The sequence below is a fragment of the Glandiceps talaboti genome, chromosome 15 (assembly GCF_964340395.1).
Source record: "Glandiceps talaboti chromosome 15, keGlaTala1.1, whole genome shotgun sequence".
Classification (NCBI taxonomy): domain Eukaryota; kingdom Metazoa; phylum Hemichordata; class Enteropneusta; family Spengelidae; genus Glandiceps; species Glandiceps talaboti.
Window position 1 is genome coordinate 15219365 of NC_135563.1, and position 18290 is coordinate 15237654.

Sequence of the window (18290 nt, forward strand, 5' to 3'; positions counted from 1 at the left end):
AAATTGTCATCATGTACAAAAATTGTCACGATATCGCACAGACTAAGTCCAACTGCCATCACATATTCCACACACCATATTGTCCACAAAGTGACTATAATATTCGAAGATCAACCGTAAAAACGAGGATAAACTCAGATTACCTAAGAGACATATTTCTAAATTTGGAATTAAGGCTAAAAACCCTTTTGCATACAGTGCAGGATCATATTTCTTTGAAATTAACTGCTCGAGTCATAAATAATACAACTTTATTTGATCTTACTTGGAGTTGATTTAAATGGTTTACATGAATAATGTGTACAATTTAACGGCTACTCTCCAACTCATTCATCTAGATTTTACCCAACTGCCACTGTCAACATTTCCACTGTCAATAAAACCTGGATGTAAATATTGACCACAAGAAAGTCACTTTCACAACACACAATTATACAATTAGCGCTAATTCAAACACAAATTAACAGTACCATGGGAAGAATTTTAACAGTACAAACTAGGTTGATAACTCGATAATGACCTGTGTAAATGGTCTGGACAAACATAATTTGGTAATGACATGGACAGAGAAGCTCTAACCTTGTTACATTGTGGCAATCAATACAGACAATGATATGACCACAATGTCACTTATCATGCAGTAAGATTGGTTATAACAGCTGTTAGAATGAATACCATAAAAACAAAGACCCATACATTACTGTCTTGAACGCAAATAAAAATAAATATTTCACACAATGATTTACATATGGTGCTTTTTAATTGCCTCTAATCTGAGAATATAGCAAACAGGCATTATAATGGCACAGGCATGCATATTAGTATTTGATGTCGTAATTCTCTAGGGGGAGGGAGGGAGGGAGGGGGAGGGGATGAGGGGAATCACATTATATATGTCTTCTTGGTTGATACCATACACCATTACTCCTGGTTCAAACAATACATGACTTGGCACTAACAGAATTTCAACACACCATCTGTGCATGTGTGACCTACGCCATGTGCACAATGGACGGCTATAAATATAATTTGGCGATATATGAATGAACGATAAAACATGTTAATGCAGTGACACTATGTTACCCGTGTGGAAGTGATCACAATACTAATATAATGGGAAGTTTACAATGTAGATAAGATCAAAAAACTTCAGTTAACACATGTACACAAGATAAAAATTTTCATTAAAAAAAATTTCTCCCTAAAAATATGGAATGATGTATTTTTAATAGATTGAATTTTCCGAGCGAATAGCTCAGGCTAATTTGATGGAACCGATAGAAAAATACCTTCATGAGTTAAATCTATTTTCCATGGAATTGCATTACAGAAAAAGACATTAGGAAAATTCCATTCAAAATATAGAATTCCACTGAATTTATTGATCCTTGTTACAATCATGTCAGTAATTTGAAATGATAATAATACACATCACCTTTAACGTCATATAAACTACACAGAAGTCATTAGAAAATAGAACGACCCTTTATTCAGCTGCTTATTTTGCCTCTCATTAACATATGTAAATATTGACCTATAACAAAACACAGCCGAGAATGCATGACCCCATGAAAAATGCTCTACAAATCCTGACGATGGTTTTATTTTTCAAGTTTCTTTTTCACATATTTTTTATCTTCAAATGACTAGTGGTCCAGATCTAAAAATACATATATAGAAAGTCTTCCATTTTCTTTTCATATATTCGATAGTAAGTACCAGAATATTAAATTATGCACAAAATAAATCATTCACGCATACTGTCTTTCAAAAGATGCATGTCAAAGACTTCGTATGTGACATTGTTTGTTTGTTTTTTGAAACCAAATCAATAGATTTTTTGCTCCTTATTTTAACAATGGCTGACTGAAAGAAACCCAATGCATTATCGGTATGTAGACATTTAAGCTGCTTATTTGATGCAATATATTTTGAAAACACGATAAACTAACGTGTACAGATTTCATTGGCTCTTATCACAGACACACAAAAAAAACGTACCATACAAATATAAACTCATTCCTACAATGATTGGATCAAAATGCTGGCATATTTCAACATGTTTGTTGTCAAAATCGACAATTGAAAGAAAAGAAGGGTACCTGTCTGTTCACTAGAAGTGTTATAATTCCATTTATTCATGTAGTCCTCGATTTTTTTTTCTGTGCACCTACAAAAATTTCAATAGTTCTAATTTAATTAAGCTATTTATTCTCCACCATCAAAAAATCAGACTACCTGTGACTGTTGAACTACCAAACAGAAATTATGTACGCTTAGTTTTTTGAATGGTAACTCCCTTCTGATCATCAATACTATTTCTGATTGCTTAGTCAAAACTTCATGAGAAATGTCCCCAAAATAGTCCTAAACTTCACTCATTTCATGTACCAATAACTGTCATACAAACCAATGGAAACAAATTTCTTAGAAATCGTGAGACCTCCATTTTAGGTCAAAGGTCAAACATCACAGGTAAGTATGAAGTTATTCAATACAGGAGTTAGTTCCCTTCATGATAATCATCAGATGAAATGAAAGTTGTGTTACGCTATTACCATATTCTAAAATCATGTGCAACAAAAACTGTCGTCTATAACTGAAGAGTACACTTGTCATAAAATATATGCAGGTAAAAGCACGCAATCTTAGACTACATTCCTCCAGTGTAACACTACCTCTCCCTACAGGCTTTATTCCTTGCTATAATGACAGAATAAAGCTTTCACATCAAGCACCAACTGCAGTTATCTTGATTACGACTACTCATAGAATTAGATATTGGCATCACTAACTCCAGGGAATGCCTCGTACAGCTCCGTCTCAATTTCCTGAAATTCCCAGAAAATCATCTAGGGATGTCGAAATTGTCGTTTGTGATGCCTTGATTACCTCAACACTGTAGCAAGTCGTATCATGAGACTTGAGTCATCCATCTCTTTATGGTAAGTAGACCAACTGTTGCTCCTCCTGACAAACTTTGGAAACTACGACAATTTCTTTTCAAAAATACTGCAGCATTATCAGCAATACTCAGCACTAAATAATGCATTTTGGATGCATTTGGTTTACTATGTATGTAAAATGAGTAACCACACCACTTGGTCAATGCTTTCCAACAGCTTTCTTTGTAACTGCATGCACCGACTTTGCAGTCCCCTCCAACATACTTTGTTATCAAGCATCCACAGAAATACTCATACTGATACAGTCCCCTCCAACATAGTGTTTCTGTTAAGGGTGGTAAGCAGGTAAAATCTACCTGAGTTCTGCAGGCATTTTACTGGGGCTCCCTTCCAAATTGTGGTAATTGATATGGAAAGTCTCTGTTACCAGGGTTCCCAGATCTTAGTGAAAACACAGACAGTATCTCTTACATGCTAATAAAACACTGCTTCTTCAACATCATATTAGATACCACCATGCTATTGACCATTGCCCCCTCCCCCCTTACTAATGGCTACAGATTTTTAATCTGATCACATGACTGGGCTCAAAATCAGCAGTAGTCCAAAACACATAAACAATACTAAACACTGTATCTGGGCTACCAAATTAGCACTAGTCCAAGGCACATGGACTACTAAACACTGTATTTACACAACCAACTTAACCATAGTCCAAGACACATACACATACAGGTTTCTCTAGACAGTTCACAGGAAACATCATGTGTTGCTTTGAACGATTCTCACATAGACACCAATATTGTTGATTACATAAAGTTGATAAATTTAAAATCATTACATGGCAACCCCGTGGAATTAAGTGACAGACTAATTAATTTCTAACCAAAAACACCAAAATTATCACTATTCCACTTCCTAAATAATGTGTGACCAGAATTTCACAACTTTAACACGGTTCCCCTTCTTGATCTGATCATAACACCAATGTAAATAATACATGACATTTACCAACTAGGCAAAACATCTTGTTTACACATTTCCACAAAATACTCTTAATTATCTTTCCCCAATCGATATATATCAATATGTAACAATTGTAGACCGTTCCTATAAATTTTGGGAAATGTTGAAAAGTTAAAATATCTTGTTACATTATATTGTAGGTAGCATTACAGATTTATCACCTAGTTGTTGGACACATCATGGTAATTATAACATATTACATATACTGTATCTTATACCCTTTAGCTGTCAAAATGTTGACTCAGTGTTTCACATGTACAGGATTAGCAGCCCTCTACTGGGGCTAATATTAAAGTTTGTGTAGCAGGTTATAACCAACTCCTTGTCTGAGTTGCTGCTGAGTCTTATCAGTAATGGATAGTGTAAGACAAAGGGGGATTTAGAAGGTGTGAATTGGGTTGACCTTTGTAGATCAAGTAAAACCAGTCCAGCAAAGTCAGAAACCATATGCCTGAGCATGGAAGTATAGAAGGGGAGCCTCCATGGTCTGAAGAATGAAATGCACGAGTACGGCCCGGACCAAAATAGTTTGCCAAAATTATGAGAACTTAATTACGGAGAAAAATAGTTGTGGCGAGTAGTATTAGTGCCATGAATGGAGTAGTGACTGCATAGTAAGGAGGGCACAACTATTACCATTCAAAAGAAATGGTAAACATTTAAAAAAAGAATTTTACACATGTCTTCATACTGTATCTTCAAGGTATGAGTCACACTTCACAGTTGTTGAGTTGAGATGAACTTTCCCTGACCTTGACAGTCTTATCTGCAAACATTACCAGTGTTTATTTACAAATGATCACTATCTTTCCTGACTCTGAAGTCTGCTGTGTTGAACACTTACCTATTTACATCACCGACAGACATACACCAAAACTTTATTGTCCACACTTCCCAACAAAAACTCTTGATCTTGGCGGCCAGTGCACTCTCTAATGATAGCCATATTTTGTCATTGTGAGTCAAAATTATAAACACTGGGATTTCTTGTGAGTCACCACACCGTAAGAGATAGGGGAACACCGAATTTTGGTGCATCACTAGAAATTGTGTGTGTGTCAGTGGCACGAGAGGGCACACTGAACTTGGTTTTTCATCAACATACAACATATTTATTTACAAATCACACTAGCAACATCTTACACAACTTTGTCCATTTGTTGGATTACTTATATCTAAGAAACATAACAAGCACCTTCAAACTTTGCGATTCATACACCCAACAGCTTGTAACTTACACACATTTCCTGATCACCTATGTTGACAAACATTGGCCATGTAGGTTTCTGTATATGTTGACATTTCCTAACATCAGTCCTTTGAACTGTGATCAACACAGTACTCTGTGCTATGTCATTGACCTCCACCAACCAGGAAATGACTGAGAGATTAACTGTATTTATCTTAGGCTACATAATCCTGGATCACAACATTAGTTGCCACCAATGAAAGGTCACAGGAAACCTGACAACACATCAACTTTTTCCCAACTTGTATTTTTTTGTGTACAAACAAATACCCCCTGGTAGAAAGAGGAGTTTAAACAATGATGCAGTGTGTTCTCTAAATAACAGACAAACTGTTTTATTTTGGGCCAAAATGATAAATAAGTGGGGGGTTTGTGAGCAAATTTTTGTGGGACATGTGAAATTGTTGTATGTACATTAAATTCAGTTAGTGGGTAAACTGTATTGATAGCTATTTTTACTTACATAATGGTAAGTAACAACTTACCTAATGGTAAGTTACACAATAAACTGAGGTAAATTTTAGTCCCCCAGCTCATCAAGTTAGTTCAGTAATCCATCAAATTTTGGATAAGCAAGGTAGCAGGCTCTTCCCCATGGGCATCACAGTAGATGGTTTCACCCTATTGTGATATCTCTCTTCAGGTCAAGTCCATGTAAAAGACAGTGGCCATGGCAGGAATAGGAACTTCAGTAAAACCCCTGTCTTTTTACATAGACTTTACCTGAAGAGGGGTTTTCATATGTATTATCATAGCGATACATGTTGGGGGGGGGGGGGGGGGGGGTTTACTCTGAAAATTTTAGACTCCATCACTATTTATAACCGTTCATCCAAGGTAGAAAAAAGACAAATATAGTAACACAGTATTACTTCCTGTCTACATCTTATCACTAGGGAATCTACTACATACATTTGATGATTACAGACAAGATTTATATATATCACTTAAGACATTGACAGCATCTTATAAAAGATCACATTAACAGCTGTAGATCTGGCATCAGTGTTTCTGACACTAACTGGATGGTTTACGTCTTGAGAAAAATAAGTTAAAACTAATGTTTACAGGAAACATCTCTAACTGTATTGAGTAATAATATACACCTCGTTCTTTTACGTTGTATATCAATAAACCAAGTCTTGCCTCTGCAGTAATTTATCCGGAGTAGAGGTGATAATATACAACTTTTCTTAGTAGCATTTTCAAACACTGAATGTAAATAGATAAGTTGATCCTCTTTCTATGAGGGGGTTATTTCTTTGTAAACAAAAAGTTACAAGTTGGGAACAACTGGATTCAGTGAAACGTGGTGGTCTTTATTTTGAAATAACACACTGATACATTTCAGACATGATCACGCTATTTTTCTACACCATGTTGTAGAATATCTTGATATTACCATCCTATATATCCCAGAGTTACAACAAAATAAATATTTCTAACAACTTTTTTTTAGGACCTGGATGGAAGAGGAAGTTTACAGCAGACATTCTGACCCAAAGCTTGATGACGTTATTGCAAATATTAAAGTTGTTGAAGGGGGGTCAGAGTGCAGGTTTTGTATGATCCAAACTACTCAGCTTACTATCAGTATCAGTCAGATCCTACTTCTCTCTGTGCATGGCACATTAGAGATATCACTTTTAGATTTCTACACTTTTTAAAATTACACAGCTAATAAACTTTTCATAATCACCCAAGTAATCATTCATAGATATTTCATAGATCTGACACACTATTCACATTTTAGGACACTCCAGCGGGGGAATTCATAATAAATTTACTATTTAACACAAAAACAACATGTTAACCACTCTTTTGGTGAAAATTTTGATCAGGACTCTTGTTCCGTGATTCTTAGCAAGAAGATTGGCCATATACTTACAGTTCTGAGCAATCACATGTATAAAATGGTTTAGTCCATTTCAACTTATATTTTGTCTTGTATGTAAATTTCAAGACCTATTTCAAATTTAAGGATTAAAATTTAGGTGTGAAATTAATACCAACTTCATAAACCACAGCCTCTTTTAAAGCACTGTCCAAGACAGGACAACTATCAGCTCTGGTTTGTGAGGATGTGAAATACAGTTGTCTGACAGATCTGTAGAAAAAGTTTGTCTCGAATAAAATAATGATCCCATGTAATCTGCATGGCTTCACTGATAAGACGACAACAATTTGATGACCCAGGATTGACACATAGTCTTTTAATTTATGTTAAACCACATGGTGTAACTATCAAATCTATTGTTACATTAATATATAAGATGAAGTACTTGTTTATCATTATCCCAATGACTATTATTAGGACAGTTATACAACATGAAGATTCATAAAAAGTTTTCCCACTGGAATCTGTAACTAAACTTAGAGTTTGACAGGCTAGTGTTCAAGTTTGACAACCTACAATGCACAGCTATATGGAATTCCTATATTTTTACAGTTGTTGACATTCTTTAATGTTTTGTGAAAAGGTGAAATCACATACATGTTAGCAGTTACGACAACTTGAAATATCAACGACAATAAATTGCAAATAAGTGACATCCAAGTAATTTGGATAAAAGTTACACACTTGCTACATAGCTGATTAAAATGGTTTTATTTTTCACACTTCTTACTGTTGTGGTATGTGGATCCTCAGTCATGAAAATAAAATATATTTTTGAACAAGTTGAATCAAAAGACACCAACTGTACCAAACAGATACACATGGTATTTTGGAGGTATACATCATTCATAGTAGAGAACACCCCCCATGTCACACAAACACTCTGAAAACAAGACAGATGACATTTCTCTTATCACCTATCTTGCCTATTGAGCAGATGGTGTTTTGCCAAAATCCAAACCTGGCTCTTCACACCTAAAAAGTATGCCATTTCTACTGAGCAACCAACTAACAGCATCTGTTTTTGTTTTATGTGAAGAGCATTGATGACCATTCACATATTACGCATAATTATGTGGATAAAACAAAGCCGTAACTGAATGACAAAGGAATCTCAGCCAGACAATAGTCTAGTCTGTTATATTATGACATTGGCGTTCAATCATTTACTACTGGACAGGTCCCAGTCTGTTCACATATGGCGATAATATACTCACAACAAATACTTCCTGCATACTACAGCGTCGAGAGAAGTCAAAATATATATCGCAAAATACCAGCAAATGCGATCAAACTTGTGATAGGGTTTCAATTTATAGCAATTTCCTTGTCCTCCGAAAAATTACGATGGAATGTATTTTTCTTTTCTGACAAAAGACTGAACCGTCTAGTGAGGTGTGCGTAAACCGGAAGTTAAGAAACACGCTTACCTTGCCCATTATTTTCCGGCCGTTCATCGTTTCTAACGCCGTAGCCGCATGGGTATGATTGTAAAATTCGACGAAGCAATATGGATCGTTTTGACCATGCTACGAAAACAAAAATACATCATAATTGTAGCGAGTGCGTAAGTAAATGCCGGTGACCGGTCAGCTGATCGTAAACTGAACGGCTGTCATGAAAAGAGACAACGCAACGGTTTGCAACTTGGAGGTCACTTTGATCTGTCGGCGAGTAGCTACTAATCACAACAAAAAGAAGCCCCATACTCACCTCTGCGATCATCTTACAACTTTTACACACAGCAATCCGGTTGAAGAGCTCCACGATAAACTGCTCTGACACTCGTGGGTCCAAATTTCCCACGTACCTGCGCGGATAAAAAGTCAACGTGGAACGTAGTCAATATATGAATGGCATGAATTTGAACACATGCTACAGACAAACATAGGCAATGAAATCGAGTTGAGAGCAATAAAACGAGGCTACTTACAGAGTTCTTTGGCGACAATCTTCGTCCTCCATCGTCTGTAAGAAAAGATAACGTTATAAACTGTTCATGAAACAAAACAGAAATAGACTAAATTTGGTACGAAAGACATTAACCTGATACTGGTCGTTGTACATCATGGCGACCGCACACCCAGGAAGCTTGTGAAAATCGCATGCGTGGACAGTTGCATTCTGGGTAACAATGGGCGCCAACAAAGCCTTTCCAAGCACACACAGTTACCCGTGTACAAACTGATGAAAGTTGGAATTGTCTGTAAATAGAAAGTTGAGCATGACAACATCTACAAAAACAAAATGAATTACAATCAAAAACTGTATTCAGGACTCAATGTATACATAATTTTTCTGACATGTACCTGGGCCTAAAATGTTGGCTTTCAAGTCAATATTTAGCCAAGAGCTCCTGGCCACAACCCCCCCCCCCCCCCCCGTGACACTAACTTCTGCGTGTCTTCGTCTAATATTCTTGATATTACCGTTGTGTACAGGCACAAAATTAGAAGAAGAAAAAAATGAAATATTTCGATATCTTTACCCACTGTGGATTTTTTAAATTAAACCTCATATAAAATATGTTCAATCGACCTGGACATCCAATATGACAGAACATTTTATTTATTCTTTACGGACAAAATAACTATATAAGAAACCTACCCGCTAATCGCTAAAACCCCGACGATCCATCTCCAGTAAGCCTACATGTTGGTACACGATGTACGGTAGGGCTACTATACGAGACAGCTTATACCTTGTACCTTGTAGTCTTCACTTCTAAAATTGGTCCACCAGGGACTATAACTGCAAGGTTCTGATGAGAGTGCTTATACAGTTATCATACGCTGAGGCTGACGATGAAGATTTTTATTTTGCTTTTGACAAAAAAGTAGTCAACCTGAAGGTGTTTTTGATGTTCTTAAAGCGCCAGTAGCTATCCGAGTCTTGGAGGATCATTTTTCCACAAACAGTTGTTGCCCCTAAATTTATTTTCAATTTATATTCTATATCATTAATATTTGCCGTACATGTATGCAGATCGGCTAATAGTAGTATAGTGATCAACCCCAATCAACATTCCACAAATGTATAGTTTATTGACTCATGAGTTGACAATTTGTTGACAAACAAGTAAAAGAGATGGTACGTACCCCTTTCACTGACTACTTCACTTGTAGCTATAAAACATAGACGACACCACGTCACACCATCAGCGCCAAATACAGAAGTGTTCTGATGTTATAGGAGCATTTCGAAAATTTCATAATTATGTAAGCTTATGTTTTTTGCGCGTGTTTTCTAATGTGCAGCTAGGCTTTCGGTCGAAGGCATTTTGACGACAAAAATTAACATTAAAAAAATAGGATATGTATGTTGATTTTGATTGTGAATACGTTCCATGAAAAGGTCATCTCACTCCTCTATGCATATTTTTCTTCATGTTCCACCCGTACATTTGTTGTAAACTGAACAAACTACTCAAGGATCACGGAACAAACTTGGTGACTGAGTTTTACTTTTGTGTATCACGTGACTAAATAGTTATTGCGACAGTGCAATAAGCACATTATTTTCCACATCTCTATTGTCCATGCTAGTTGACTACATAAAATAGTTATGGTTTATATCATTGCGTCATTTACCTACTAGTAGCTAGGTTTACCGCTACTGGGAAAAAAATAACACTAATTAAAAGAAGACTCTCTGCCACCATGATGACTCCTGATTTTCTTTTCAATTTTCAGATAACGTACCATGACCTGTGCTAGGGAAGTACACGATGAATCACTGACAACAGATCAACTGCGTGGTACTGCTTGATTTCACACATAGGCCAATAATGGAGGACAAATCCCTGTTATCCTAACAGTTCAAAAGATATGAATTTCTCGGTGTGATCAATGTTGCAGGACGTGAAAGTCCGAGGCTCTACATGTCATCTCCTGTCATTCATTCAATTCATCATAAACGAAGCGTATCAAAGTTTTCTAATTTATTGACATTAGATTCGGAAAATAAATGATGGCTGTATTTATTCCTGAAACGTTTCCATGGAAATACTTCATCGATGACACTTCAAATAGCAACAGAAAGTGGGATCAATGGCTACTTAGAATTCCGCGCAATTCAACTCTATTGTTTGAATATGGTTACCACAAACACGACTACGAAATAAAACTGAAAATTATGAGAAAAAAATATCTCGACAATCACAGTGTATTTATTTCTTTTTACAATGTACTTGACCCAAGTTTTGCAAACCAACACAATTTCTCTCAAATTTCGAGAACAAAGAGCAAGCAGTCAAGGGAATGGAATCGTACGAATGATTATACTGATAGTAATTAATATAAATAATCGTGTCATTTTTTATGTATAATTCTATTCATCTATTGTGCACGTTAATAATGATGTATTTGAAATTTAGAAATGTGATGCTGTGTTATTTCCTATGATATGTTTATCGAAATTGTTATTATTTTAAGTTTACCGCTTATGTAATGTTTGACTGTAGAAGAAAAATTACAAGAAATAGCAACAAATAAATCAATAGTAACTCATTCAGATTCACATGTACAGTCATGTCGACGATAAAAGATTGGATATGATTGTGGGTATGAATGGAAAGGAGGGGAGCCCAATTTGTCAAGTACTGATTCTAGATACCAGAAGGAAAACAATACCAATCCGACAAATACTATCGCGAAGACTATGACACTCATACAAATACATTTAGTAGTTTCGGTTTATTCTTTCGACAATTGTTAACATGGTGATCATTAGGGGATTGTTTACTTTTGAACAACTTTTGATTCCCCAAGTAAGAGAAATAGATATTTCAAAACAGAGTGAAGCTCACAGGATTCCTTGACCAATCCCTCGACACGTGAATGGTATCCAAGTAACGGGCTTGGTTTTAGACATCGTTGTTTATAGAGAACAGACATCTGTCGCATTGCAGGTACCCTCTAGGGACATTGTCAGCTACCCTCTAGAGACATTGAGTTAATGACACGTCACGGGTCAACCAAGGTCAAGGAAATAAATCTCTATTGTGGGACGTGCACTCTCAACCATGTCATCTCAAAACAGAAGACTCGATAAACACACATGCTTCTCAGTTATTGACGTTACGCTATCGTCTGTGATGATATTTTGGACATTAAAATTTTGATCGACTATATATTGTGTTATTTTGTTCTGTGTGTATGTATGGCATATATTACGTATATTTCAAATGTAACTTTGTGGTGAATCTGTGCTATTAAAATAAAACTATACTGTACTGTACTGTACTGTACTGTACTACACCATGTTACAAACTGAACAGCAGTACTCACAAGTACAAGAAGTGTTTAACTTTCACTGAGTTGTTGTGTACAAACTGTTGTTCTTATATGCTCAGAGCAGGACGACCTCTTAACCACAAGATATTTCATATTTAACTTTCCAGAAAGACCCATTCATCTAATTCACACACTTCTAGAAATAGATAAGTGGAGTAGAGGACCAGATAAACAAATAAACCGACACATATCAATCATCACACCAACTGTGTACTCTAGCAAACCAGACCAGACATTATTTTTCATTTGTGACACTCCTAGGACGGTGCCGTAAAAGAGGCTGCGGTTTACGACGATGACGGTGCCCTAGGACGGTGCCGTAAAAGAGGCTGCGGTTTACGACGATAACGGTGCCCTAGGACGGTGCCGTAAAAGAGGCTGTGGTTTACGACGACGACCATTGTGTAGGAGTGAAAACTTAGTCATAACTTCTTCGAAGTAAACAAACAACTTTAAAGGTCACGGTAGTGGCGCGTTTATTGAAGCAATGTAAGTCATTGATTCCTGAATATTAAAACTGGGAAAATGAAAGTTGTCTGCAAAACTAAATAGGATGCCCATCACCAAACTCTAAGAAAGACACAGCCAGTAATTTGTCATTTCTGCTTTATAGTTTAATGAGGGTTTTGTTGTCTGAAATTGGAATGTAGACAATTCAAAAAAGAGTATTAACATCAACGTTCACCGTTTTCTGTTTAAAAATTAGTATAAGTAATGCCGATGTTAAAGTTATCAGCAAAATCTCGAGTTTTCATTTTAAACTGTCTGGTAGACCACTATTCCCTCTATAGTGGGCTGAGGTCAATATGTACCACAGAAGTAACCATACATACAATGTATCTCAACCGTCTGTTACTTGTTGGTGTATCTGTCTGTCTGTCTGTCTGTCTGTCTGTCTGTCTGTCTGTCTGTTTGTCTGTCTGTCTGTCTGTCTGTCTGTCTGTCTGTCTGTATGTCTGTCTGTCTGTCTGTCCGGTCATGTCCCATCATCTAATACGTCAGTTTTCTTTCAGCGTACTTTACTATACACCCAAATGTAATATATTTCATGTACACGTCATCAGTTTTCCTCATCGATAATATCTGACGTGGCCGTTCGTTATGATCGTATGGTGCGATATAATTTAAAATAGAGCCACGATGTTAACAGTGGTGAATCTCATTTTCGAATAACACTATAGAACTAGGACTACGAATATTGCAGTAATCGATACGATTGGAGATACAGTCGTGGGAAGTGATGTAAACAGTCGTATATTTCAAATGGAATGTCAGAGTCACAAAAAAGTGCCAATACTTGCCCAGTATTAGTCTAGAATCAAGTGGTGTAAAAAAAGACACACATAACTGGATTCTAGGCTAGCCTAATATGCAGGCAGACTTCATGTTAATATGTGGGTGATATTAGGACAAACCTAAGTAATGCTAATATAGCATAGCAGTAAAGCCAGGATAAATTTACGACCAATTTCTATCCAGGTACTACATCCCTTGCTTCAAAAAGATTTTTCTACACACCGACTCCATCCATACCCACACTCCCATCTATGATATAGACATAACGGAATATCCATAGCCAAGTTGTTCAATATGGTACGGTATATATACGCGGTATATGTCTTTGTGTTTGTATATCAGCAAGAAATACACATAATTCAGTTTTTGCCAAGGTTCAAACTCTTCAATCACGTAATAACCATTCACTGAAACAACTCAAGAATCAAATGTCTGTCACACCGTTGTTAATATGTTGAATTGGTGGAGGAAATTGATTGTACAAGCCCGGCTATTGGAATTCTAAAGAAACCTTAGTTTGGGCTGTAAGCCTTAAATCTAGTAAGCCTGCCCGAGGCCACATTTGATTAAATGACCTTAGACAGACAAGGGTGTGAACTATCGTCAGTATAAATAAACTATACAGGAAACTTAGAGTCAATTCAAGGTCAAAGGTTAGATCAATGATATTCTTTCTCTTTTCGTATTTTTTTCCGTTTCTGTTTCTCTTCTCTCCTCTCCTCTCCTCTCCTCTCCTCTCCTCTCCTCTGCTCTTCTCTTCTCTTCTCTTCTCTTCTCTTCTCTTCTCTTCTCTTCTCTTCTCTTCTCTTCTCTTCTCTTCTCTTCTCTTCTCTTCTCTTCTCTTCTCTTCTCTTCTCTTCTCTTCTCTTCTCTTCTCTTCTCTTCTCTACGTTTCTTGCATTCTTCTTCTACTACCTATTATCACCTGTATGACAAACCGTTCTCTTCAGATTGGCACCTTTCCAGCTGTATGGAAAGAAGCCACAGTAATACCACTGATTAAAAAAACAGGTGGTGGTACTGAGCTATCCAATTACAGACCAGTCAGCAACCTCCCATTCATATCGAAACTAGTAGAACGCGTTGTCGCCGACCAACTTACCAAGCATATGCAGATTAATGCACCGTTACCAATACACCAATCGGCATACAGACAACACCACAGTACAGAGACTGTTCTTGGTAAAGTTGTATCCGACATACTAGAGTGCATGGGTCGAAAAGAAGTCGCACTATTAGTTCTCCTCGATTTGAGTGCTGCCTTTGACACAGTGGACCATAATATACTCATTGACATTATGCAAAAAGAATTTGGTATCCAAAATGTCGCTCTCGATTGGCTATCTTCGTACCTTGTCAACAGATCACAACGAGTATTGATATCTGGCAGTACATCTGAGAGTGTTCAAATGAAGTTCGGAGTCCCACAAGGGTCTTGTCTCGGTCCAGTTCTTTTCACAGCCTATTCCAGTACACTATTTCACGTCATTAACAAACATATGATAACTTCTCATGGTTACGCAGATGACACACAACTAGTAAAGATGTTCAAGCCCAGGATAAGTGATCAAACCGAGGTCACAATGTGTATAGAGAGGTGTATACGGGATATTCAGTCCTGGATGACAACACATCGACTCAAGTTAAACGATAGCAAAACAGAAGTCATGATCTTAGGAACACCTCAACAATTAGCAAAGACTACAATTGAACATATTGCAGTCGGAAATGATCAAATACAAGTAATAGACCATGTACGTAATTTGGGTGGATGGCTAGACTCTAATCTATCAATGGATCGCCATGTCAATCAAATCTGCAAGAAAGTGAACCACAACTTACACAATATTCGTCAGATCCGGAAATATTTAAATCAAAGCGCAACTGAAACATTAGTTCATTCTCTAATCACTTCACATCTAGATTATGCGAATACCATAATGTTTGGAATGTCGCAATACTTGTTTGATAGGTTGCAACGAGTTCAGAATAATGCGGCACGTGTGGTTAAAGGGTTAAGAAAGTACGACAGTATCTCCAAAACTCTCATTGAGTTACACTGGCTTCCTGTAAAGGCAAGAGTTGATTTTAAAGTTATCCTCACAGTTTTTAAAGCTCTAAATAACGCAGCACCTGTTTATATTCGTGACATGTTTGTCCGCCCTGATAAGCCTCATTATAATTTACGCAAAAACTCCGTTAGAAATCTTGTAATTCCCCGTTCTTATAACAAGATTAATGATCGTGCCCTGGCCATTTCAGGACCTAGACTATGGAATTCCATTCCGGATGAACTCAAAGACCTTTCAGAACTTGAACTTTTTAAACGAAAACTTAAAACACACCTCTTTAAAATGTATCATGAATTGTGATTTGGCTATTTGACTCAGTGTACAAAATTTATATTATCTTAGTGGTCATTTACGTTCGTTTTAATATTTGACTTTTAAAGGCTTTTATAACATGTCTCAGTCTATAATTTTAATGACCATTCACTATCCTTTTAACATTTGACATTTTAAGGGTCTTAACGGTATACTTGTTTTTGTAGCATTCACCTTATTTATGTTTTTGTATTTTATGTGCAGCGCTTTTGAATATTTTAAATAGAAAAGGCGCTTTAGAAAATAAATAAACTTAAACTTAACTTAAACTTCTTCTCTGTATTAGCAGTTGACTTTCTGTTCATGATCAACGAAACACGATGTACGTCGTATCAGACCAAGATGAATTGCTATCAGTTTGAGTGTATGACCATGTACAAGAAATGAACATCAAGTCGCCAATCGTGTTTTGAACGCTTAATCAGTTTCATCAATTTGATTGAAGTTGTCATAGTAACACCACTGTGAGGTTCTAAAAACCAAACTGACAGTTCACGTTCCATTATCTCTAATCAGCTGAGTATTCAAGTGTGACACACAGACACCGTGTAATTAACTTAATTAGAGATTTCAAGATAATTTATATCGTTCTTTAAAATGCCAATTAAAATATTTTCAAGTTTATTGCACATGTACTGGATGAAGTTTTCGAGTGAACTTGTTAAAGTTGTCTCTAATGATCAATAAATTGTCACCATCAATCAATCATTTAATCAATACTTCAGTTAGTTGGATCAATTAGTAAAGTACTACAGTCAGTCAACCAATCAATCAATCAATCAATAAAATAAACAAACACTACTAAGTAAATAATTAATTAACTCATTAATCTTAAGTATATAAACAATTAATTAATCAGTCAACAAACGCAGAGACTAGTGAGTGGGTTTGTGAGAGATTTTACAAGAAGACATTGACTGCTATCTCGGAAACATGTAAGTTGACTTAGTCTGCTGTCTTCATACTTACGTCTATGCATTGAAAATCTATTTTGCTACCATTCCAAACGAAAGACATATACAGGAAAAGTGTCATTAATTGTATAATACACACAAATTGAAAATATCATTTCACGAAATGAAAAGTTCAAATTTTGATGGAAAATTACACAGGTCAAATTTTAACTTAGAAATGTAGTTTTAGATCGATCACTTTCGTGTTTTATTACGTTACCCACCCCCACCCCAACACAACACAACACATACATACATACATACATACATACATACATACATACATACATACATACATACATACATACATACATACATACATACATACATACATACATACATACATACATACATACATATATAAACTTACATGATCTGTGTTATTGGTTGACAGGACATGAATTAAATTCGTTCTAACACTCGATCGATCATGTTCACAACTTTATCAAATTCCGAGGTCAGCCGAGTGTTTCCGACTAGTCCCGATACATTCGTACTTGAAATCTAGAAAGCTGATCATGATATCTTTCAACACCACTGCAGCTGGATATCTATTTAAATTATTTTTTTTAGTATGACTGGATTTTTATACTTGAAAAAAGTGAAACTACAGAGACCAAATCAGTGTCTGTAAAACATTTGTTATAACACATACAGTAAGTAAATTGTAAGCAATTGCTTTCCCTTATCTTGAAAGGTCACAGTGCATGGACAGTTTGATTACTTGTGTTCACCCGGTTTCTTTACAAATTACTTCATGTACGTACAATAACAAACTGTTTACACACTTTGTTTTCAATTTTAATTGAGTTACAAACACGGGCTTTGGCTATGTTCTTTGTCGGGTTTAAATGTAGAAAACAGTAAAGTAACCTTTCGTTTATTCATCAAAAATCACATTACCCATTTCTTATCTATATGGCCAATCGTGGACTGTCTTAGAATAGATACCTAATTAACAGCACAATAGTGTTGGGAATGTAAGGCTTCATATCCAGATTTGTTTACAATCATTTGAAAGGTGCAGTGGGCCAAGATAAGTATTTCCCTGCGATATTAAAACCAAATAGATCAAACAGACTCCGTATTTTTGCAGTTATTTGTTCCATTCGCTTCTGTTGTTCTTCATCTTCGAAAAAATATGTAGACCAAACCAAAGAGATGTTCTTGATGGCAACGAGTTTTTACGGTTTTAAAATTGGATTTTAACATTTTCAATTCTAATCTAGGAATCTGCAGTCGTTATTCAGAAATTATTACCCATGATACTATGGTTTTATGGTAT

At 36.1% G+C, this 18290-nt stretch overlaps 1 protein-coding gene across 1 annotated transcript in view; it reads right to left on the minus strand.

Moving 5' to 3' along the window:
* The window catches only part of LOC144446608 (nucleolysin TIAR-like), a 116706-nt gene extending 107536 nt beyond the window's left edge, over positions 1-9170 (minus strand). Inside the window, exons 1-4 of the mRNA XM_078136410.1 lie at positions 9125-9170; positions 9012-9046; positions 8792-8888; positions 8509-8607 (exon numbers count right to left, since the gene is read on the minus strand). Coding sequence (XP_077992536.1) covers positions 8509-8607; positions 8792-8888; positions 9012-9046; positions 9125-9148 — 255 coding nt within the window. The 5' untranslated portion in view covers positions 9149-9170. The remainder of the gene's footprint in view (positions 1-8508; positions 8608-8791; positions 8889-9011; positions 9047-9124) is intronic.
* Between the last annotated feature and the right edge of the window lie 9120 nt (positions 9171-18290).